The following is a 26,416-nucleotide window of genomic DNA, read 5'->3' as shown; positions in this document are numbered from 1 at the left end:
AGCAAATTGGACAGCCGAGGAAGGAGGATCATAAGTTTGAGGCCAGCCTCAGCAACTTAGTGAGATCCTGACTCAAAATAAAAATAAAAAGGGCTGGAGATGTAACTCTTTATCCCATGCTCTTGTCAGCCTATGTTTATCTTCTCAGTTATTGCTAATTGATCAGCAAATGTAAGATAAAATCTTACTATTTTATTTTTTACTTTTTGGTACTAGGGATTGAACCCAGGGGCACTTTACCACTGAATTACATCTCCAACCTTTTTAGTTTTTACTTTGAGACAGGTTCTTGCTAAATTGCTTAAGGCCTCCATAAGTTGCTCTTGAACTTGAGATCCTCCTGCTTCAGCCTGCCAAGTTCCTGGGATCACAGATGTGCACTATCACACCTGGCTTCATATTACAGAATAATAGAAGTAGAGCGACTGGGATATTTAAATCCTCTGTGACATGGGGGCCAGTCTCTAATCTTTGGGAAGTGGGGCAGTTTGAGCTAGCTCTGCTCTTCTTTTCAGATTACTGGTTTGTTGTCTAAGCAAAAAGGAGTAATTTTGGTGAAACAGAATTATGAAAAAGCACTGTAGGAAAAGAACACTTTGGAGTTAAACAGACAGATTTGAATAAAATGCTTTACTGCCAGATGCGGTGATATACATCTGTAATCCCAGCAACTCAGGAGGCTGAGGCAGGAGGATGGAAATTCCACTTGCATTTATATTGAAATCTTGGTAAAGCACCCCTGGGTTCAATCCCTAGAACCAAAAATTTTAAAAATAAATAAATAAAACAGCTTTACCATAACATGTTAACATAATTGACCCTCTTTGAATCTCACTCAGTTCCTTCATCTGTAAGACAGAAATAGGAACAATTTCTATTTAGGGTGCTGTGAGGATTAAATGGAATTATGAATGTTAATACATCTGGCACAGACAAGGTACCATCCATTGCTTTTTATCCACTGCTACAAGTAATTGAATGTTTGTCATATCATATTTGGAAATAATAACAACATTTAGTATTTGTTGAGTACCTAATGTATACCACACAGTAAACTTACGTGGGTCTTGTTTAGTCTTCACAAAACTCTGTGAGATGTGTATTATTACCTATTTTATGAGAAAAACTGATGCAAAAAAATTAAGTAGCTTGTATGGGAGTATGTATTAGGCAGTAATTTGGGATGATAAATGTTTTATATCTTTCAAAATAATCAGGTCTGGGCTAGGGTTGTGGCTCAGCGGTAGAGCACTTGCCTAGCATGTGCGAGGCTCTGAGTTTGATCCTTAACACCACATGAAATAGATAAATAAAATAAAGGTATTGTGTGCAATTGCAACGAAAAAAATAATAATAAATATTTTAAATAATGAGGCCTATATTTTGTTATGATGTCAGAGATTAAGGGAAACATGATGAATCAGAAATAAAATGTTAAAAACTGGTATTTTAAAAATTTATCTGAAATATTTGTGTTATTAAGAGAATATCTCCATTGAGTGAGAGCATCACAACTTGGGTAAAACCTTTGCTATTTCAGTTGCAGCATTTTTCTAATGGTAAATGAACAGTTTTCCAGTTTTAGTACCATAATGGAAAGTGGTTATCTGGTTTCCACAGGGTCGGAATCTGGCAGATCTTCGCCGTAGCCAGTCCCGGGGCACATTCACCATTAGCACTACTCTTCGCCTGGGTAGGCAGATTCTGGAGTCCATTGAAAGTATCCATTCAGTGGGATTCTTGCACCGAGACATCAAACCGGTAGGGGACTTTTCCTGCCTTAGCAGAGAAGGAATTTTTTTTAGTACTCTTGGTGTTATAATGGAACACAATAAATTACAAATGCAGTCTTCTGTATTTGCTATGGTTAAATACAAAGGAATATTTTTATTTCTGTGGACACCTAGAAGCAAAAATGTAACTTGCCTCTTAGTTTTTCTTGAAGTTATAATTACAAACCACAACTAATTTCAAGAGCTTTTCTCATACCATGAAAATATTACTTGCCAGACAGGTGTGGTGGCACTTGGTTGTTATTCCAGCTATTTGGGAGGCCAGAGCAGGAGGAATGCAAATTTGAGGCCAGCCAGTGAGACCCTGTCTCAAGGTAAAATTTATAAAAGGGCTAGGGATGTTGCTCACTGGGAGAGCCCTTGCCTAACAGGTGTGAGACCCTGGATTCAATCCCCACTATCCTTCCTCACAACATACAGATGTTTCTTGCCGCCAAATTAAAAATAATTTATGTTTCACTGATATTATTATGTGTTAACATTGCAAATTACTCAGCCTTAAATCTAAATCAATAGTTACTCTTTGGATCTCCCCATAATATTGATTTAAAAATATATGTATTTTGCTTTTAGTTGTTTACATTGTTTTCTCCATTTTTCAAGCAGAAATTGTATTTATAAAAAATCAGAATATTCTCTGAAAGACTATTTTCTTCTGAGTGCTGCTATTTCTATTTTTCTTAGAAATTGTGATTTCCATCCTGAAATAATGTTTTTGCTTTTTCCTTTGGGATGTTTTATTGATCATGAGGGGAAATGACCCACTTCTGGTGTATTTTATTTACTGTAAAAGTATCCTGTAGTTGAAAAGTATAACCATCTGTTGTTATATGATTTCTAAAATTAAATAGTTTACAGGAAAACACCAAATTGACATAATAGAGTCAGATTTAATGTTATGTAACATTTCTCCTCAGCCTCCCAAGTCATTATTTGAGAAGCCTAATGATTGAAGAGTTTCCATATTAATCATAAGGTTCCATAAGTACTTTTAAAGGAAATTAACAATTCTATAAAAGTGTGGAATTTTACCTTATTTATAAATTCATTTTCACAAATTTAGGATCCTTAAATATTACATTGTTTTTCTTTAAGGAAAGAATGCAAAGTATATTTTCCTGAAGTCTATATTAAAATGTTTCCTTAAATTGTATTTTAAATTTAGTGAAATTCAGCTTTATGACGCTTATAGGAAATTCTTTTAAATTTCTGAGCTATGTTTGTTTTCTGCCCACCCCCCATTTCTACTTTTAAAAAGTAGGGTTGGCTGGGTGCAGTGGCACATTCCTGTAATCCCAGTGATTTGGGAGGATCAAAAGTTTGAGGCCAACCTCAGCAACCTAGCAAGGCCCTCAGTAACTTAGTGAGATCCTGTCTCAAAATCAAAAATAAAAAAGGACTGGGGATGTGGCTCAGTGGTTAAGTGCCCTTGGTTTCAATCCCTGGTACAAAAAAATGGTATGGTATGGTCTAGGTGCAGTGGTGCACACCAGTAATCCCAGCAACTCAGGAGGCTCAGGCAGGAGGATCACAAATTCAAGGCCAGTCTGGGCAATTTAGTTGCCCAAATAAAAAGTAAAATAAAAAAAAATAAAAAGGATTGAAGGGGGAAAAAACCACTAAGGAGTTAGGTTATCATTTAAGTAGTTATTTAGATTACAATTCAAATAATTTAAAGGGTTTTTTTGTTTGTTTTGTTTTTTGTTTTTGCAATCCTATGGATTGAACCCTGAGGTGCTTTACCACTGTGCTACATCCCTACATCCCTGTCCTTTTTTTTTTTTTTTTTTTTTTCCTTTTTGAGATAGTCTAAGTTGCTGAGACTGATCTCAAAGATTGCAATTTTGTAATTTTTGTAATCCTCCTGCTTCAGCCTCCCAAGTAGCTAGGATTACAGATATCTTAAGGAATTTAGAGTTCTGAACTTAGTTAAATCAGTATTATATTGTGTGTAACTTTATACAGTTGCTTAAATTGTTTTTTGTCCAAAGATTGTCTGATGCTAGGCATTAATAGAACCAACAACTAAATTATGTATTAATATGTAGTAAACATCATTGATTAGAATAGTGTATCTGGAACATGTTTCAGATTTTAATAGATTAAGAATTAGAAAGGTAAAGTGTATGAAGTAAATATTATATGAATATGTATATTTCCTTCTTTATTTTTCTAGTCAAACTTCGCCATGGGTCGTTTTCCTAGTACATGTAGAAAGTGTTACATGCTTGATTTTGGCTTGGCTCGACAATTTACCAATTCCTGTGGTGACGTCAGACCAGTAAGATTTTTCATATTACTATTAAATATTTGATAATTAACCTATTATTTATAGTATTCTTCTTTTAAAGAAATGATAATTATGTATCAGAAAGAATGTCATTTAGCTCTGGGATGTAGCTCAGTGGAAAAAAATAGCATTTGCTAAGAAATAGCATGTAGACTTTATGATTACATCATAGACAAATTAAGAAGTTTTATCATTGAAAGTCATTGTTTTAAAGTAATGTATATTCTAGGCAGATTCAGAATGGTCTTGATAGTAAGAACATATATTATCCCTTTGGGATTAGAGGTCTTTTTTGCAATCTGTTGCCTTTCCTATGTGCTGCAATTCTTCTGCTTCAATTATTACTGCACTGTTCAATTTCAGAATTTATATTTGGTTCTCTTTCTTGATGTTCCCTATTTAATGTGACATTATCGTCATAATTTACTTCTCTAATTAAGCTTTTCTTTAGTTCTGTGAATGTATTTATAATGGCTGCTTTGAAAATCTTCATGTTGAACGCAGTACTCTCACAGCTTTTTTTTTTTTATTTTTTATTTTTGGTCCACTTTTTTCCCCATTCATGGGTCATACTTTCCTGAATCTTTGCATGCCTGGTGATTTATTGTTGGAAACTGGACATTTTCAATTTTAGGCCTGAAAGGATTATTACTGAAGGCACAACAGCACGATAAGAGAGAACGTGTGTGATAAAGAATTTGATCAAATATCAAGGGTGGAAAGATACCAGTGTAGAGAATTTTTGCTAAACTGACCTACAGGACTCTTGCTAAAACTGGACTAAGTAGGAACAACAAGTGTGCCCCCAGCTCTGGGCCTATTTGAGAAGAGATGTCAGAGGAGCTTTTCCAGAGTTAGGTCAAGAAAGAAAGTCTTTGTCAGAGGCAGAATGCAAGAAGGGCATTTCTGCCTCTCCAACTTCACCAGCTCAGGACTTAGCCTCCTCATCAACAAGCACTGGGGATAAGAAGAAAAATGCAGAAGTCTTGCTCCTTCAAGAACAAAAACCCTCAGTCTGAGAACTGAGAAAGGAGGTTAGCTCTATCTTCTTGGCTACAGAAGTCTGCAGGGGCTTACCCTAGTTGAGCCAGGATAGGGGAAGGAGCAGTCTTGATGCAAATGCCACAGATGCTTGACCTTTCTTGCAAGTTTTTAGTAAAATAACTAGAGTGAAGGCCCAAGTGAAGGCTTGACCTTTCTTACAAGTTATTTTACTTTCTTATAAGTTTTCCTAAAAAGATGTTTCCTCATTTGTTTGCCTTTAGGACTATTTCTACAGGGTTTAAAAGATTGCTTTTAAAATGTTTCCTAGTGTTACTGAGAAGTGGGTCAGTCGAGCTCCTTACATTGTCATGGCGACACTCAAATCTCCTACTGCAATTCTTCTGATGTTTACTTTCAACTTTCCTTTAAATTTGGTTATTGATTGTAATTAGTTTTCATTTCTGTTAGTTTAGTTGCACAAAAGTTAAAAAAACACTAGATTTTATTGGGGCAACTATCTAATAATAGTTTTATACATAAATGCAAATTGTAATTAAAGTATAGACACACGAGGAGCTTAAGTGTCTCAAATTATGGGAACCTTTCCATCTACAGAGACGGTCTTGCATTTTTTAAAGGTCTTACATTAATGGATAAGAAGGCAGATAATAAACAGATTTTTATGTGACTTATTAAATTCAAGTATATATTTCTATTCTGATGATCAGATTTTAATTTATTTTTTCCCCCTCAGGTTTTAGGTTTTTTGTTTTTTCTGGTATTGGGGATTGAACCTGGGGCTCTCTACTACTGTGCTTCATCCCCAGCCCTTTTTATTTTTAAATTTTGAGATGGGATCTTACTAAACTGCTGAGGCAAGCCTCCTGCCTCAGCCTCCTGACATTCCTTGCTGGGAGTATAGGCATGTGCACTGCACCTGGCTCAGTTTTGGTTTTTAGAACACTGCTAAATTATTGTTTATTCATTCATAAAATATATTTAGTGAATACATATTACATGTGAAGCATGTATCTAGATGCTAGAACCACAGTAGTGAACAAGAGCAAACAAAATCATGGATCTTTATGGAGGTTATATTTTAGCGACTAAGATAGATAATTTTATATAGAAATGCTACGAAGAAACAAAAAGCTGAATATTGACATAGAAAGTGATAGATAGTGAGGATAAGAGACTATTTTTGAAGTATAGATTAGAAAAGACCTCTAAGAAGGTATTGAGTTGAAAATTGAATGAAACATGAGATGAACCATATGAATATCTAGAGGGAGAATGTTCTAGGCAGAGGAAATAGCAAGTGCAAAGATACTCTGAGGTATAATAAGTAAACATGTTTAAGGAAGGCAGGAATGCCACTGTGACTATAGCATAGTAAAGAAAGAGTATGTAGAGAGAGACAGATTGAAGAAGCCAACAGACCCTAGATTATGTATGACTTTTAAAGAGATGGATTGTAGTCTAAGAATGATAGGAAGCTTTAACAAAAATTTCAGAGGGGTAATTACTTAATCTGTTACATGGCCTGTTAATGAGCTAATGCTTCCTTCTCCCACTTACTCAGCAACTTGAGCCCTCACTCTGATTATTTTACTAAGATTTGTGTGACCATGTTGAACTTGTTTGGGTTTCTTCTGAAAACACGCTGAACTTTCTCTTGGCCCTTACTTGAAATGTTTATATAGCTTCTGCTGATATTCTTCCATAGTTTTATATATCTTAAAAGGGTCATTGATATGATACCTTATAAAAGTGAGCTTGAAACCATCAATAACTTCTTAAAGAAAATCTCATTTTAGATGATTAAAATATTTGTGCTAAAAAAAGATTTGAGGGCTGCGATTATGGCTCAGTGGTACAGTCTTGCCTAGCATGCATGAGGCACTGGGTTCAATCCCCAGCAACACATTGGGAAAAAACAAAACAAAACAAGAAACACAAACTAAATAAAGGTATTGTGTCCATCTACAATTGCAAATATTTTAAAAAAAGATTTGAGTAGATATATCATCAAAGAAGAGATACAGATGACAAATAATGATATTCAGCATCATTAGTTATTAGGTAAATGCAAGTTGAAACCACTGTGAGATACCACTATATACCAATTAGATGGTTAAAACAAAACCCCCCAAAAGAAAAAAAGATGAATGCTGAGTACTCATGAGGTTGCCAGGCGCCCTTTAAAAAATTTTTTTTTTTTTTTTTTTTTTTTAATTTTGAGACAGGGTCTGGATAAATTGCTTAGGTTGACCTTGAACTTGTATCCTCCTGCCTCAGTCTCCTCCAAGTATCTGGGATTGTAGGCATGCATCACTGCACCTGGCAGGCTTATATATCTGTAAGATAAATTTCTAGAAGTGAAATTGCTGGGTCAAGGAGAAGATACACATTTGCAATTTTGATAAATATTAGTAAATTGCCATCAACTAGAGAAGTTTTAAGAGATTGCCTTTTCTTTTTTTATATACATTTATTTTATTTATTTATTTTTATGTGGTGCTGAGGATCGAACCCAGGGCCTCGAATGTGCTAGGCAAGCACTCTACCACTGAGCCACAACCCCAGCCGAAGAGACTGCCTTTTCAAAAACCAATAAAATGCTGCCTAGTCATGAGACTTTTTCTTCTTCCCTCCTAGTAAATGGAATTAATCCTTACACTTCTGAGCTTTTGTAGTTGTACTTTGCTAATGGTATTCATTACAATCTGCTTTGAATTAGAATTATTTGAATATATTGAACTATTTGCAATTCCCCAGTGGGGTTTGAGTTGCTTTACTACATTAAATAAATAAGGTGATTGAATTTCTTTGACTTGGTATTATTTCTTTGATTAGTTACATTAAGATTTATCTAAACAGCTGATCTCTGTTCAACTGGATTTCAGTCTTAGCAGAAGTCAGGTCAGAGCTAGGTCAATGATACTTGGAAAAGGGAAAAATCTCCTGGCCTTATCTTGGTTAGAATCCATCATAGGGAAGTCTAGTTGCCTAATTAAACTGGGCATGAGGTTGCAGAATGTGGTAATAGATCCAGAGATTTTCATCCTGCCAATTATTAGATAGAAAATAATTGGACAAAATTGCATGCTACAAAAAACAATTTTTGTGTTAGCTGAAGTTAATGAACAAAAATAATACAACCTTTGCTGGGCATGGTGGCGCATGCCTGTTATCCCAGCAGCTCAGGAGCCTGAGGCAGGAGGATCAAGAGTTCAAAGCCAGCCTCAGCAGAAAGCTAGATGCAAAGCAACTCAGTGAGACCCTGTCTCTAATAAAAAATAAAATAAAATAAAATAAAAAATAGGGCTGGAGATGTGGTTCAGTCGTCAAATGTCCCTGAGTTCAATACCTGGTACCCAAGAGAAAAAGAAGAAAAGAAAAGAAAAATACAACCTCTGAAATGTTATTTACTGAAAACTATTGATAGTAGCCTTTCATATATCCTTTTAGGTGTTTTTCTTCTAGAAAGAGAAATCTTTGACCTCAAGAGTTTCATTAACCAAGTTGGACTATTAGATATTGTTCCCTCCCTCCCTCCCTTCCTTCCTTTCTTCCTTCCTGGTGTTGCTAGGAATTAAGCCCAGGGCCTCACACATGCTATGCCAGCACTTTACCACTGATCTATATCCCTAGCCCAAGATATTCTTGTTATTCATGTTGTAGGAAAATGTTGAGATCTACTAACTATGATTGTCAATAACTGGCAGCTAAAACAGTGAAGGAGATTTTAAGAGATTGCAGGAACTTTTGATTACTAAGACATGTTATTAGAGATTATTTTGAAATAAAGTCTTGAAAAAGTATTTAAAGAGAAAAGAAATGAGAATAGACAACCAGCTTGAATAGATTAAATATAGATTACAAAAATGAGTAAATGGAGGAAGAACACTTCAATTGTTTACTTTACTCTTATGCTATAGCATATGACCAAAATGATTCTAATAAATGAGAATTATCTTTTTTCTTTTTTATTTTTCTTTTTTTGCCCCTGCCAAGTTGCTAGGGATTGAACCCAGAGCCTGGAGCATCCAGGCAAGCAGTCTACCACTAAGCTACATCTCTAGCCCAGGATTTTAAAAATAACATTTATTGTAGTCTTTTTCTAATAAAAGTAATACATATTAAGGAAATTTTGAAATTATTGGGGAAAAATCCACTAACAAAAATGATTGGCTGTGATCCTTTTCAAGTTTGTCAGTTTTCATATTGAAATATAGTGCTATCTATGACTCTTCAGGGCACTGACTTGATCCCTATAAAGCAGTAGAATGATTTTAAGTTGAAAAATCTTACTTTGATGCCTGGTTTTATTGCTTACTGAGATTCAGAGACTGTTTCTATGTTTGTAAAATGAGCTGGACAGAGTTTTCACAAAGAGTTTATATCCTGTGTAATGAAAGAAGATAGGCAGTAAATTAAAATATAAACAGACAATATGGTAAAATTATAAATAAAATTGATTTCAGTTAGTAAAAGGTGTTATTAAAAATATAGCAGAATATGATGCAGCTAGGCAAGGTGGTGCATGATTGTAATCCCAGCAACTTGGGAGGCTGAGGCAGGAGAATCACAAATTCAAGGTCAAAGTCAGCCTCAGCAACTCAGTGAGATCCTGTCTTAAAATAAAATATAAAAAGAGCTAAAGAGTTGGAGATATAGTAAAGTACCCCTGGATTGAGCCCCCCCTGCAAAAAAAAAAAAAAAGAGTAGCACTTAAGCAGAGTCTTTTCTATGGAATAGAAGAGATAGCCATGGGAGGCATGCAGGGAGATGACATTTTAATAATAACAAGTGCAAAGTCTTGAGCTAGAAAGAAAACGGTGATAGAAGAAAACTATAGTAAATCTGTTGTGGAAGAAGGCAAGTGCTAAATTATGGAAAGTCTTGTAGGCTAAATAAAGTGTTTGGACTTTATTCAAAGTTGCACTCCTCAAGGGCCAGTATCAGGTATTCATGTTTTACTTTATTCCCAGTACTTGGTACATACTAAGTAACCAGTAATTTGAATTTTTATTGTGTAAGTTGCATACATAGGTAAGGTACAAATTGCTACTATCTTTGGATTACATTTGAATGAAATAGCCAAGATATAAAAAGGTTGGCATCTGAGGTTTTTCCTTGTGGTCTTTTTAAAAAATATTTATTTTTTAGTTATAGTTGGACACAATACGTTTATTTTATTGATTTATTTGTGGTGCTGAGGATCGAACCCAGGGCCCCGAATTTGCTAGGCAAGAGCTCTACCGCTGAGCCATAACTCCAGGCCTTCCTTGTGGTCTTACTATATATATTTATAATCAGAGCATGTTATTACCATGACGCTTGGCATCATTCTGGTATATGAAAACATTTAATGTTTTCTGAATGTGCAGAGTTGAATATAGGTCATAAATGCCTTTGTGTGTGTGTGTGTGTGTGTGTGTATGTGTTAGGGAATCCAACCTAAGGCTTTTTACTGCTGAGCTACATCCCTAGCTCAATGCCAACACATTTTAAAATGAAAGTAGAAAAAAAAAGAACTGAAATAAAATTAACAAAAATATCAGTTTTTTAAAAGGTGTGATTTAGAAATACTCTATCTCTAATTTTCTATAATTTCATAACAGAAAGTTATAGTGTTTTATTGTGATGGTAATGTACAAGTTTTCTCCATGTTTTTATTGGCTCAGGTGTACTAAACTGTTGCTATTTGAAGTTGATTTATTATTTTTGCTTGGCTTTGTTGTAGCCTCGAACTGTGGCAGGCTTTCGAGGGACAGTTCGTTATGCATCAATCAATGCTCATCGGAACAGGGTAAGTGTCTGAACCAGAGTCATGTCTGTGTAAGAATGCTTATGGCTTGAATCAGATTACTTCTTCACATTACAGTACAAAGGTATAGAAAGTGCTTGGGAGCAGGAGATCCCTTTTATAGCTATAAATCTACCTGAATGCTAGTTCTAATTCACTTTTTGTGTGGCATTAATGGTAAAATAGTTCATAATACTGATGAATGGTAAGGTGTACAGTGGATAAAAGCAGCTGAATAGAAAATAAAATTGGAGCCAAGTGAGGTGGCCATTACCAGGGACTGGGTAGGCTGAGGCAGAATGATTGCGAGTACAAGGCCAGCCTCAGTAACTTAGCAAAGCCATTTAGTGAGACTGTGTTTCACCTAAGCCATTTAGTGAGACTGTGTTTCAAAATAAAAACTAAAAAGAGTTTGGGATGTAACTCAGTTGGTTAAAGGCCCCTGGGTTCAATCTCCAGTATAAATAAATAAGATAGATAAGGTTCTAACATGCTTCTTTCTCTATGACCCTGATTTGATAATTGCTTAAAAAAATGCATTCCATTTCTATTTTTATTGCTGTTTCTTAATCATAAACTTTTAATATAGTTAATGTCCAGACAATACTTGTTATTTCAAAACACTTGAACTCTAGTCACTGTTTTATTGATGTGTTCTACATTTTAATCCTTTGTTAATATTTGCTTCAGTTCTTTGAAGAAATTATTTTACTCTCTTCTTGTTCAGTAATTACTATTGAGAAAATCTTGGTCAATTCAATTGTTGCTTTGTATTTGAATACTTTTGACATCTCTTCTTTGGTATCCTGTAGATACACTAAATGAGTCTATGTGTGAATTATTAAGTATTTATTCTGTTTGGGATTTAATTGTACTTCCTCAATCCAAATTTCCATGTCTTTCATTGATTCTGGAAGATTCCAGATTATTTAGGTATTCCATCTTTCCCTTTCTCTGTATACTCTTTTCCTCAAGTCTCTAAATTTATGTATGTTAAATCTTCTTACTGTGTCCTCCATGCTTCTTAAATTTAATTTCAGGCTTTCATTGAGTTAATTTCTGTCATTTTAGTTTTTATTTTAGATGATCTTTTTTGATCCCTTTTCAAATCTGGTTGTTTGAATATTGTTTGTTTGTTGATAGAATATGTTTCTCATGACTTTGATTCATTTTTTTCTTCTTTTTCTTTCTTTCTTTTTTTTTTTTTTTTTTTGGTGGCTGTACTGGGGATTGAACCCAGGGCATTCTGCCACTGAGCTATATCACCCCCCCACCCCCCGCCTTTTATTATTTTTTGAGACATTGTCTTGCTAAGTTGCCCAGTCTGGCCTTTAGCTTGGAATCCTCCTGCTTTAGCCTCCTGAGTCCCTGGGATTACCAGGTGTACCACTGCACCTAACTCATTTAAACATTTTAAAGTCTTGTTTCATATTCTGTGTCCTGTAATTCCATTTTCATACCTGCTGCTGGGTATTGAACCCAGTAGTGCTCTACCCCACTGAGTTACATCCCTAGCCTTTTAATTTTTTATTTTATTTTAGGTATTTATTTTCTCTTTCAGGTGCTGGGGATTGAACCCATGGGTACTCTACCACTAAGCCCTGTTTTCCTTTGTTTATTTTGAGAGAGGGTCTTGCTAAATTGCTGAGGCTTGCCTAGAACTTGCCATCCTCCTGCTTCAGCTTCCAGAGCTGCTGAAATTAGAGGCATATGGGCTACCATGCCTACCTTAGGATATTCTTTATATAAAAAAATTCAATATGTAAATATTTCCATATAGATTGCTGTATAGCTACGTAGATATAAAGATATATTTACCAGACAGTTTTATGGGAAATTCATTTAAAATTTTACAACTTATAAAATGAAACACAATGGTTAGCTCTTCAACAATAATACACTCAGAAGAACTGGTAATGTAATGTGACTGAATTCTGTTTTGTTTATGAAGGAAATGGGAAGACATGATGACCTTTGGTCCTTATTCTACATGTTGGTCGAGTTTGTGGTTGGTCAGCTGCCTTGGAGGAAAATAAAAGACAAGGTAATTTTGAAAACAGTGATGTCAATTTTGATTCAAGAAAGAAAAAATTACTCTTTAGTAGGCATTTTATTGAAAATGTACTTACTGAACATTACATAACATGTACATGTATTTAAACATTCATAGTACCTCATTAACATGTATAATTTTTTGTTTTTCTATGTCAATTAAAATGTGAATTTAAATTTAAAAACAAGAAAATACTTATACTTACATATAAGACTTAAAATCTTCAAGTATTTTTTCCTATATCTCAATATGTATATTTTTCTCTTTGTGAGCTGATATAATTAATATTATTACTATTTTTTGTTTTGTTTTTTGGTAGTACTAGGAATTAAATCCCAGGGGCACTCTACCACTGTACTACATCCCCAGCCCTTTTTATTTTTGTATTTTGAGACAGGACCTTGTTAAATTGCTCAGGCTGACCTCAAACTTGAGAACCTCCTCCCTGACCTTTCTGAGTAACTGGGATTACAGTTACTATGTGCCACCCTGCTGGCTAATGTTATGACTTTTTTTTTTTTATGTTCATAGAGAAAAGACACTAATGTATCACTACAGTCATTGTTTCTGATTTGATTTATAGCTTTTCTTCTCAGTATTTTTTTTTTTTTGTGGTGCAGTGGGTGCTGCTGGGGATTGAACCTAAAACATGTTGAGAACATGCTGTATCACTGAACTATACCCCTAACCCTTCCTTCTTTTAATTTCACTGATTCTTTCTGTTTTTCTAAGTCAAGTGAACTTTTAGTTTTTAATTGTCATGTTTGATATCAAAATTATGAATGTGTTGATAAGGAAAAATAGACTGGATTTAAGGTACTCTTTTGGAGATTATTACATTTGCTGATGCAGTATTCAGTGTTACTCTTGATTCTGCATAGTTTTTTTTTCTTGCTTTAAAGCACAAGGCAGTAAGCTGTTAGTAAGAGCTCCATTCTTGCTTTATAATTACCTACTGTCATATTCCCTTGTACATTCCCTTGAAATTATTACTGAGGGACTTGTACTGCTATTGCATAGCTGCCAAGAGAAATTGACTCTGGTTTCTTTTCTCTTTACTTCCCAGGAGCAAGTAGGCTCTATCAAAGAGAGGTATGACCATAGGCTCATGTTGAAACATCTCCCTCCAGAATTCAGCCTCTTTCTGGACCATATCTCATCTTTGGATTATTTTACAAAACCAGACTACCAGGTAACTATCTCTGTGAGTTCTGTGGGTTAATTCTCCTTTCTCTCTTAGTCTTTGTCTTCACTCATTGTAGCTTTGAAGATGTTATAAAATAAGTTTGGAGGGGACCCTAGAATAATACTGTTTTATGTAGTCTGAGAAATGTGATGAAATTAACTGATGATGAGTGTGGGTGTCTCTGTGTTTCTTCTGGATGAACCTACTTCATTTGTTTTGTACCAGATTTTACTGTTCCTGATGTAATTATCCTAGTGTATGGAACTACCAGTCATTCAAATTATGTAAATTCTATAGCTTATCTGCTGATAAGAAGGAAATATCCGGCTAGATAATGTATCTGCCAAGGGCTTGAGGGCTGCTATGCTATGGGACACTAGTCAGTGAATTATTTCCTTAGAGAATCAGTTAATCAGGTGAATTTATTTGCACCTTCTAAGGATTGACTAGATTTATCACAAATTGCATCCCAAACTCCATCCAGCTATATTTCAGAAGATTCTGTTACTCTTAGGGAGAACTTGGTCAGGGATTAATGCAAAATACTTTCTGCCACTGAAAACATACATGAAACCACACATATATTAATTAATTAATAATAACAACATGTACTAGTATATCATTTTTATTTACAAAGGGAAACACAGACTTTGTTACCTGTTAATGGAAGTGCTCAATTCTTTTTTTTCCCCTCCAATAATGGGGATGGAATTCTGGCATCCTCTATCACTGAGCTATGCCCCCGGCCTTTTCACTCCCCCTATTTAAAAAGTTTTGATATAGGGTCTTGCTAAGCCTCAGCCTCCAAGTAATTGAAATTGTAAGTATGTGCTAACATGCCCAGCAGAAGTTTTAAATTCTAAAGTGGTATCAGTGACCAGTCAAGACACTAGGAATACTTACAACACAATGAATTTATTTACGCATAGTAATTATTTCTCTGTGAAATTGCAGCCTTTTAATAAGATATACAGGATTCAAAGAAGAGAGGCAACAATAACTTTGGATCCTTCAGTGGGTATGCCTATTTGCATTATAAACTGTAAATAGACTGTCTACAAATTGAGAAAATACATTGTACTTGGGTTGTTTTGGAATGTTTCTTATATTGTCATTTTATTTCTGTTTTCTAAAATGTAGAGAATTTACATTACATTACTTTTAATAAAGTAATGAAATTATATCTGTTAGACTAGATTCAAGAGGAGATGAAAAATGTTCCAACTTGCCCATCTTGGATGCTAATAATTTTATTGACAAAGGTTGTTGGGAGTATAAGAGTTTAAGGATTTTGATGATTTTTGCTTCTTAGTTAGGCCTGTAATCTAAAGAATACTATCATATTTACCAGCTAATGTTGGAAACTTACAACTAAGTTAGCAAATTATTATTTTCAAGTTTTTCATTTGGACATTCTGTTCTTTTTAAAAAAAATGTACTCTTCATCATTATTATTAATTTTTTGTGGTGCTGGGGATTGAAACCAAGGCCTAAAATGTGCTAGGCAAGTGCTCTACCACTGAGCTATAAGCCTAGCTCATTTGGACAATCTTTAAGGAACTCCTCTATCACTTAATAACAGAACAAAGTATAATTATTTTCCTATGTTTAGAAGAGAGAAAGCAGGCATAACATTTTCTTTGTTTCATAGAATTTATAAATAATCTGGTTCTTTTGTGCTCTCTCATCTTTCAAAGCAATGAATGGGAACAGAAAACAGGTGGACAAGAGAATGATAACTGGGAAAAAGATATTGATGTAAATTCTGATGGCTGATATAAGTGAGACATCAGGTCCAAAAATGTCTAGGCTTGTCTTTTTTTTTTTTTTTTTGTAGTACTGGTATTCGAACCTAGGGCCTTGCACATGCTAGACAAGCATTCTACCACTAAGCAACACCTCAGCCCTTCTTAAAATTTTTACTTTTGAAACAGGGTCTGTCTGAGTTGTCCAGGTTGTTCTCCAATTTGCAGTCCTCTGTCTCAGCCTCACAAGTAACTGGGATTATAGGTATGCACCGCTATGTATGGCAGAACTTTTCAGTTTCTTTCTTATGCTTCCACTCAGAACCTTGCTGTGGTCTTCATTTTGAGAAATATCACTCTACTCTGACTTTGAATTCCCTTGTGAACTAATGATGTCTGTGTGTCTCATTTTACAGTTTAAAATGTTTAAAATTAATTGCTGAATTTGATTTTAATTACCATTCTTTCAAAATTTTAAATTCCTCATGAGACAACCAGCATAGTTAAAATCAATAACAATCCTCCTCAGCAATAAGTAAAAGGCATTACAGTGTTTAACATGACTGACTCCTAACTATATCAAAGAACAAATAGCGATAGGTCTCAAGTTTGTATATTCTGAGCTAATACCAAAATAAATATGAATAATAAAAATTATCAACTTCCATTTTGAATGTATATTTTTATAAATCTTTAAAAATAATAATAAAGATTTTTTTAAAGTGTTGAATTGGGAAGTTACATCAAGGTTATTTGTACTTAGTATTTATGTCTGAATCTGTCTTCCTAACCAGGTTTTAAATCTTGGAGAAACAATGATGTCTTATTTTTTTATTCCGCACTATACCTGGCACCCTGATTTTCAACAAACATTAGGTAAATTTAGTTGAATCTTAATTTAGACCTCTGTGTGGGAAATGTAAGAAAAATCTAAGTACAGTGAATACTATTTTCTGCTTGTTAAACTAAGGTGGAGGTTTCAGAATTATAACCAAGATTAAAGCATTATCTTAAATATTTATCTTATTATAAATACTGTTTATATTATTAGATTATGAAATATTATGAGACAAAATGTTGGACCCCAGAATCCACACAGATGATAAAATTGAATATAACTACACATGCAGGTGCATACACATGGGCGCGCGCGCGCACACACACACACACACACACACAAAACCACTAATGAATGCATTTAAAATAGGTGCGATTTGACAAGGTCTGTGGATTTTATTAAGATTGTTTTCCTGCGTTTGGTATTATACTTTGGTTATTTAGGTATTACTGTTTGGGGGAATTGGACGAAGGGACCTTTCTGAACTATTTTTGAAGCTTAGAATGAATCTTTAATTATTTCATATTAAATGTTAAAGTTCTGGGCCAACATTTTCAGATATATAATAGTGACAAAACACTTCCATCTTATTTGGCCATCTTATAAGTAGGTCCTTTTAAAATCTTTAAAATTTTTTTAAATTCTAATTTGTTATATGATAGCAGAATGCATTACAATTCATATTACACATATAAAGCACAATTTTTCATATCTCTGGTTGTATACAAAGTATATTCACACCAACTTGTGTCTTCATACATGTTCTTTGGATAATGATGTCCCTGTCATTCCATCATCATTTCTAACCCCATGCCTCCTCCTTACCCCTCCAACCCCTCTGCCCAATCCAAAGTTTGTCTATTCGTCCTATGCTCCCCCTCCTACCCCACTAGGAATCAGCCTCTTTATATCAGAGAAAACATTTGGCATTTAGTTTTTTGGGGTTGGCTAACTTAGCATTATCATCTCGAACTCCATCCATTTACCTGCAAATGCCATGATTTTTTTCTCTTTTATTACTGAGTAATATTCCATTGTATATATGCGCCACATTTTTTTTATTCATTCATCTACTGAAGGGCATCTAGGTTGGTTAGCTATTGTGAATTGTGCTGCTATAAACATTGATGTGGCTGTGTCCCTTTAGTATGCTGTTTTTAAAACATTTGGGTATAGACCGAGGAGAGGGATAGCTGGGTTAAATGGTGGTTCCATTCCCAGTTTTCCAAGGAATCTCCATACAGCTTTCCGTATTTGCTGTACCAATTTGCAGTCCTACCAGCAATGTATGAGTGTGCCTTTTCCCCCCACACCCTCGCCAATACCTATTGTTATTTGTATTCTTAATAGCTGCTGTTCTGACTGGAGTGAGATGAAATCTTCAAGTAGTTTTGATATGCATTTCTCTAATTGCTAGAGATGATGAACATTTTTCACATATTTGTTGATTCATTGTATATCATCTTTTGAGAAGTGTCTGTTCAGGTTCTTGTCCCTTTTATTGATTGAGTTATTTGTTTTTTTGGTGTTTAGCTTTTTGAGTTCTTTATATACCCTAGAGAATAGTGCTCTATCTGATGTGTGAGGGGTAAAAATTTGCTCCCAAGATGTAGGCTCTGTATTCACCTCACGGATTGTTTCTTTTGCTGAGAAAAAAACTTTTTAATTTGAATCCATCCTATTTATTGATTCTTGATTTTAATTATTGCGCTATAGGAGTCTTATTAAGGAAATTGGGGCCTAATCTGACATGATGGAGATTAGGGCCTACTTTTTCTTATATTAGATGCAAGGTCTCTGGTTTAATTCCTAGGTCCTTGATCCATTTTGAGTTGAGTTTTGTGAATGGTGAGAGATAGGGGTTTAATTTCATTTTGTTGTATATGAAGTTCCAGGTTTCCACGCTCTTTTGAAAGAGGAAAATATCTCTTAAGAGGTACCTGGTAAAAATCTTAGCAGCCTTCTTGAATTCCATCACAAGAGTTCTACCTGTAGATGATGCTGTTACTAGTCAACCGGAAACTAAGAAATAGGATCAGATTGGATACAGAAAAACTCTGGTGACTTTACATATTATTGTCATGGTAACCCCCATCCTACAGTCTTAGTTTAGACATGTTGCCTAAAACCATAAAACTTGTAGTGCCAGAAGTGATATCTAAACTAATTTCTGACTTACTTAGAGAGATGACCACTTGCATAACAGGCACTATAAAGTAACTGCTATTATGACTTATTAATGAAAATTCAGTGAAAGAACTAAAAAGTGATATGAAGAATAATTAGAAATTATTAATAATTAATAGGATCACATGATCCTGATAAAAACATAAGATATATATGATAAAGTGTTCAGGTTCTGTTAAGCATTGTATTTTTCTCCTGTAACAAATACCTGAATTTATCAACTTATAGGAGAAAAGGTTTAATTTGACTCATAGTTTTAGAGGTCTTATTCCATTATTGTTTGGTTTTGGGACTGTGGAGGCACATCATGGTGAGAGCACATGGCAGAGCAAATTGGAAGGGGAAAGAAAGGAAGAAAAAAACCAAGATTCCACAATTCCCTTTTCAGATGTTGCCCCCCAATGTTCTGTATCTTCCCACTAAGACCACCTCTTGAAAATTTACACAACCTCCCAAATAGCACTAAGTTGGTACTAAGCTTTTAACATGAACCTCTGGGGGACATTCCAGATCTAAACTAGAGCAAGCATCATTTAGCAAGTTAAAAAGACTAATGAAATCTCTAAATATGCACACTGTTGGTAAGCCTGAAATTTAATTATCTATTTTCTTTTTTATTCCTTCTCACCACCCCCACAAGACAGGGTCTTACTGTGTTGCCCAGGCTGGTTTCAAACTCTTAGACTCAAGGGATCCTCCTGCCCCAGACCCTGACTGCTAGGATTACAGGCTTAGAATGTGTCTATTCAACCAGTACACATATTGCTAAAATCAGAGGAATAAGGTAGAGAGGAAATCCAAAGCCAAACAAGCTTCATTACTCTTAATATACTTGCAGGTTTAGGAATGGGACTATTTAAATAGAGATTACATCAGAATGTAGTAATTTCCCTCCTCCTTTGGGGGATAACAGTTGTAAGATGTCTTGACTCATAACAAATTTTAGGGCAAAATTTTCAGAGGGCATAAATGGGCTGCTTGGGAAGCAAACAAATAAGAGGTTAAGTTACAAGGGGGAACCTCCCATGAAACAGGGTAGTCAGGGAAGCTCTCCTGATTCCCTCCTTAAATTTCCTCAACTCTTAAAGCAATATTTTATTTTGTCTCCTTTCTAGATAAGCATCTTGAGAGCCTGAGATATTTATCTGTAAGTTTCCTCAAGAAGTTCGAACACAATAGGAAAAAGAAAAAGAAAAAAAAAAAAAGCACAACAAGAAGTTAGAATAATAACATTTAATAAAAGTAGCCAGATTGAAGTAAATGTGCTTAATTTGATTACTGAATCTGGTATATGTAAACTCATAAAGGCAGGACTGTTAATATTTGTATTCCTGGGACTGAGGACAGTAGGCATTCAGTATATGTCTGAATCAATGAATGGATATTTGAGATAGCTATAGTATACAATTGAAACACAGAACATCCATGTTTACTTGACTCAGTTGAATTCAACTATATTTTCAGGAGATATAAAATTTTTAATGTCTATGTTTCTGCCTGCCCTTTGGCTCAAGTTAGCCATAACCTATGGTGAGGGTAATGCTTCAGTGCTCTCATGAGTCTGCTATTCTCTCAGTCTTTTTCTTATCAGGCTGTGCTGAGTATGAGTCTGGAGTTTGAAAGAACAATACTTTTTTATCTCTCTCTCTCTTAAGTCGCTGAGGGTCTTGTTAAGTTGTCAAGGCTGACCTCTAACAACTTGTGATCCTACTGCCTCAGCCTCCCTAGTCTCTCAGTAATGCTGTACCTCACCATGCCTTAAAAAAAAAAAAAGTATTTTTTTGTGTACAGTATGTCCACTAAATGCAGAAAGCTTTCATTCACGTTCTCTGAAGACATGGATGTCTATTCCAGTGTGGGGAGAAAAACTAGCTGATTTCACCTATTGAAAGATGGTAGTTTTCTGTATTATATGGGCATTTTAAGGGGCTCTCAGGGATAATTTCAACAATAAGCTGGTTTTGCCTTGCCTGCTGGCTGCTTGTAACACCCTATTGTGGAAGTAACACACACTTAAAAGACCTGTTTAAATTGATACTGTGTCAAACACATCATTTGTATGACCTTTCTCACTCTCAAGTTTTATAGTCTGTGAAATGATGAAAATATCTATTTCATGGTGTTTTTAAAAGATTTTAATGAAATATCTATGAGAATGATTTTTACATTGTAAAACATCATTGTACATATAAATGGTTTTACAGGTACTTTAGTGATACTGCTTTTACTTATAATTACGTTTCTCTTCATTTTTGTGCTCTATTCCTTCAGTGTAAATAGAACATTTCTTTATGTCCTTTATGCTGCTTTGCCCTTCTAAGGCAATAAGAAAACTGGCCTCATTTAGAGGCATTGAGAAGCTGTGGTATATTGCCAGGCAGTTTACTCTGGGCTGACTTAGTGCCTCAAAGGGAAGATGGCCAACCAGGGGGTCACTTCTGAGATGCTCTAGCATCTTGAAAGGAATAGTGAAAACAGCAAGGCTCTGCAGCCTCTTTAATTCATTCTCTTTATTAGGTTTCCATTATTTGCTGGTTCTTTTCTCCACAGGATGAGCACAGTGCAATATTTTTTTCTACCAGTGTTGCACCTCAGAGGTGCAGAGAAGTTAAAAAATGTACCTTTCTGTCCCTCTGTTGTGCATCTAATTATCACTGAAGTGAGGCAGTTTATTTTGCAGTAAATATGTCTTTGAATTAGCCAAGCCAGCATTCATTGTGCTTCGTTGTTATTGATTCTTTATTTTACCATTCTTTAACTGAAAAATTGGAGAATTAGGATTCTCATTGAAGTTCTTATGATCACATTACAAATAATTCTTGTTTTTGTAAAGGCTAGACCTTATCTTTATTCTCTTTGAAAGGGAAAACTGGGATTCCATATGGAGGTAAATATGATACAACTATTGATTGCATTTTGTACTAAGAATAAGAGGACTGCTTCCCTAAGGCATTGTACCTATGTCAGATGACTGACTGCTGTAATGAATAAGATTATTCCAGATGGTGGGAGTTAGCATCAAGCATCCTTGTGGGCTATACCTGGTTAGGTATATGTTATTCTAAATAATACGTTTTTGTTACTTAAATTTTTTCTAATCACTAAAAATAATACATACTCTTTACAAAAGTTTAGAAGTTGTAGAAAAGTTGAAAATTAAATTTATGGAATCTCATTACCCATAGTACTTGATTTTTGTTATCTTTTCCATGTATTGAATAATTTGCTTTAGAAAAGTTATTTTCTTGTATTTCCCATTGTAAGTTAGCTTAAGAAAAATGAACTACCTCATATTCTTAAGTGTAAGTAGAAGGAAGATGGACATAAATAGTCGACAATGGTACTGAATAAAATATAACATTGCATCTTTGCCCATCCATATCTTCCTCAAGGCTCCTCAGCTTCCCTTCTAGTCAATGGCCCCCCTCCTACTTCTATTCAGAGATTTGTTCTCCTAATGATGGTATGCCTCTAGTGTTTCTCATACTGTTTCACCCATTACTCCTTTTGCATCAAAATATGAGCATGTTTCTCAAGAGGTCTGGGAGTAATATTAAAGTATCAGTCACAAATCCAAACTTTCTTTGCATTCTCCTAATTTATCTTGAAGGTTCATGTAAATTTTGCTTTCCTAATTTCTTTCAGTTCTTTCTATTATAAAATATTATAGCCAGGCACAGTGGCACATACCTGTAACCTAGCAACTTGGAAGACTGAAACAGGAGGATCACAAGTTCAAGGCTAGCCTCAGCAACTTAGCAAAGCCCAAAGTAACTTAGTGAGACCCTGTCTCAAAATAAAAAGGGCTGGGTATGTAGCTCAATGGTAAAGTACACTGGGTTAAATTTCTACTACAAAAAATAAAAACATAAAAATAAATAAAATATTATAATAAATGTAATACCTACCTCTGAATAAAATGCTCCAAGAAGCTGTGCCACGTTTATCAGGTGACTTCAAGCTCTCTGGCATATAACTGTATCTCCTAGGGGAACATATTACTCTAGTTTGAGAAACCTGGGCTGTAAATAAGATGAATTTGTGTTTTCCTGCTGGCAAGCGGCCCCAGCAACATCTAGCTGATTGGCTCCTCTGCGGTGATGCTCATTGGACTGTTTCCCTGCCCTTTCAGACCACGGAGCTGCTCATTGGGGGACTTTTTTGGCTCCGCCCACGTGACCCAGCCAATCGGCCTCAAGAGCAGGAGGATTGTGGGAGGTGGGGAGAAGCTTGTGTGGGAGAGAGAGGCTTGGGGAAAGCCGGTGGTGGCAGTTGAGGCTCTGAGGGTTTTTCCTGAGAGACTATTTTGTTTGTCGTGTGTGGTTCTAAAAATAAAGTTAGTTTCTTTTGACAAGTGGCTCCTGATTGTGCCCAGCCAGACTGCGGCATTTGGTGGCTCGCACGGGGAGCGACTGAGGGTAAGTGAAACTGCTCGCCCCTGAGGGCAGGGCGAGAGGATGGGTAGCCATTTTAAGATTCCTCTTTTATTTTGCTTCACTTTTGTTTTAAGTTGCCTGTCCCTGGAGATGAGTGAGACGGAAGAAAAACCGCTCACATCTGAGGAAAAACTATTTACATCTGAGGAACAGATAGGGAGAAAGGACGGATGCCCATGTCAGGAGGATAGAAAGGCTATAATGACTTTTTGTTGTTCCCTTTTTATTTCATTCTGTCTCGGTTTTGTTTGGCGTCATCTTGTTGGGTTGTATTATAGTAGAAATATGGGATCAGAAATTAGTAAAAAACAAACTGAAAGAGTGTTAAGTAAATTGTTAGAGGAAGGAGGCATCCCAGTAAAATCAAGAGCAGTCAGGGCATACGTTGATACAATACAAAAATGTAGCCCATGGCTTTTTAAGGAGGAGTTGTTGAATATATCACAATGGAACCATCATGGTGAAGATTTAAAAAGAATAGAAAAGAAAAGCCCAGGGACTCTGCCAGTTGGCACATTGCCATTGTGGACATTCGTATCTTGTTTGCTTAGTCCAAAGCCTTCAGTTCAGACAATGGTAGAGGAAGGAGAAGACATAATGATTCAAGTAAAAGAGAAGGTCTCTCAAGTTAGTCAGACAGAGGAAAAGATTCAAGTAAAAGAGAAGGCCTCTCAAGCTAGTCAGACAGAGACAGAAAGTGTAAAACAGAAAAAGCCATCAGGGGGAAAGTTACAACAGGAGACTGCTACTAACACCTTTCTATCACCAGAGGGTGTAAGTGTCCAACCAACAGCACCACCTCTACAGGAGACTGCTACTAACACCTTTCTATCACCAGAGGGCGTAAGTGTCCAACCAACAGCGCCACCTCCATATGCTGGGAGGCCCCCAACCCCCGCAGTTGATAGTTGGGATCCTGAGACAAGGTCTCAAATATTAACATGCCCTGTATTTGAGGCAGGAGGGCAGCGATTTTACCAAGTTTTAAATTTCAAAACAGTGAAGCAGCTAAAAGAGGCTGTAACAACCTATGGTCCTCAAGCACCCTTCACTGTAAGCTTGGTCGAATCCATTAACAACTTGAACATGACGCCAGCAGATTGGGCTAATATGTGTAAAGCTGTGCTAAATGGAGGACAATACCTGTTATGGAAGGTTGCCAATGAGGAATTTTGCAAGGAGACGGCTAGGCGAAATGCAGCAGCTGGTTATCCTCAGAGAAATCTAGATATGTTGTTAGGAAAGGGACCTTATGAGGATCAGCAGCAACAACTTGCATATGATCCTGGCGTATACGCACAAATTGCTGCAGATGCAATTAAGGCATGGAAGACTTTACAAGGACATGGAGGTTTACAAGGTCAATTATCTAAGGTAATACAAGGAGCTAATGAACCTTATGCTGAATTTGTAGATAGGCTTATTCAAACAGCTACCAGAGTTTTTGGGAATACAGAACAAGCAATGCCATTACTAAAACACCTGGCTTATGAGCAAGCGAATCGTTGGTGCAGAGATATCATTAGACCATGGAAACATGAAGATTTAAACACATATATTAAATTATGTAGAGACATTAATGAACAAGAGCAAGTCGTGGCAGCTGCAGTAAAACAGGCTTTAGATGCCAGAGACATTAATGAACAAGGGCAAATTGTGGCAGCTGCAGTAAAACAGGCTTTAGATGCCAGGCCAAGAACATGCTACAATTGTGAACAAACAGGACATTTTAAAAGGAATTGTCCCATTGGAGGAGGGTTTAACAAAACTAGGTATCAAAGGAGTAGAATACCAGGTATTTGCCCACGATGCCATAGAGGGAGACATTGGGCTAATGAATGCCGTTCTCAAACCACCATAGAGGGTACTCCATTATCAAAAAACGAACAAGGACCAGGTGTTTATCCACGATATCGTGGAGAAAGGCATCAGGCTCCATTGCCAAAAAATGGACAGGGGGGCCCAATGCTCCGGGGCCCAAAACCACAAATATACGGAGCACTGGAGTTTGGAGGGAGAGCACAAAAAATATGCCAGGTACAAAATGTTTATAACCTTGGTGGTAAAATGTGAATCCCTAAGCAAGCCAGACACCAACTCGAGGAGGTTCTTGGTCAAGGGCCAGATGGGTGCCACAGAAAATTCTTGCCATTTCATATTTAAACTTTTGACCTCATAGATGAGGTCTTGAAATATAATTAAAGGATGGAGTTCATGAAAAAGATTAGAAAAACAAGAACAAGGTATAGCAGCACCAATACAAATAGATCAAGGAACAGACAGACATGGGTTGGATTTTCAGAAAGGGCCACTGAGACAATAAAAATTACTTGGAAATCAGAAAGACCAGTATGGGTTCCTCAGTGGCCCCTGACTAAAGAAAAGATACAAGCAGCCCATGACCTGGTCAAACAACAATTAGCAGAAGGACATATACAACCTTCTGTATCTCCCCATAATACTCCCATTTTTGTCATCAAAAAGAAATCTGGTAAATGGAGATTATTGCAAGATTTAAGAGCCATTAATAATGAGATGGTTATTATGGGACCTGCTCAATCAGGGATTCCTCAGTTGTCTGCTTTGCCAAAAACCTGGTATGTTTTAGTTATAGATATTAAAGATTGTTTTTTTTCAATTCCAATTCATCCTGAGGATAGTCCAAGTTTTGCATTTACTATCCCTGCACTGAATCATGAAGGTCCTGATCAGAGATATGAATGGAAAGTACTCCCTCAAGGGATGGCTAACAGCCCAACTATGTGTCAAATTTATGTTAACAAAGTAATCCAGCCACTTAGAAATCAAAATCCTGAACTACAAATATTTCACTATATGGATGATGTATTATTAGCACACAAAGATAAAAACACATTGCTAGAATGTTATGCCACACTTACAAACTTATTAAAAAATTATAATCTCGAGATAGCAATAGATAAAGTACAATTAAATTTTCCAATTAATTATTTAGGAGTTCTATTATCCTCAACCATGGTCCGTCCACCAAAAATTCAAATACGAGTAGATCAACTCAAATCACTTAATGACTTTCAAAAGTTATTAGGAGACATAAATTGGATAAGGCCTTA

General features: G+C 35.7%; 1 protein-coding gene across 7 annotated transcripts in view; it reads left to right on the top strand.

The window, feature by feature from the left end:
* Ttbk2 (tau tubulin kinase 2) overlaps positions 1-26,416 on the top strand; it is a 156,720-nt gene that overhangs the window by 102,465 nt on the left and 27,839 nt on the right. For all 7 annotated transcript variants that reach the window (XM_046460773.2, XM_046460775.2, XM_046460776.2 and 4 more), the window contains 5 exons: positions 1,621-1,761; positions 3,970-4,074; positions 10,817-10,882; positions 12,831-12,923; positions 13,999-14,124. In XM_046460773.2, the coding sequence (XP_046316729.1) occupies positions 1,621-1,761; positions 3,970-4,074; positions 10,817-10,882; positions 12,831-12,923; positions 13,999-14,124 (531 nt within the window). The remainder of the gene's footprint in view (positions 1-1,620; positions 1,762-3,969; positions 4,075-10,816; positions 10,883-12,830; positions 12,924-13,998; positions 14,125-26,416) is intronic.

The sequence above is a fragment of the Marmota monax genome, unplaced genomic scaffold (genome assembly GCF_021218885.2).
Source record: "Marmota monax isolate L192 unplaced genomic scaffold, Marmota_monax_Labrador192_F-V1.1 WCK01_AAM20220418_F8-fsc00001, whole genome shotgun sequence".
Lineage (NCBI taxonomy): Eukaryota > Metazoa > Chordata > Mammalia > Rodentia > Sciuridae > Marmota > Marmota monax.
The sequence above is the reverse complement of the archived record's forward strand: the minus strand, read 5'-3'. Positions and strand labels throughout refer to the sequence as shown.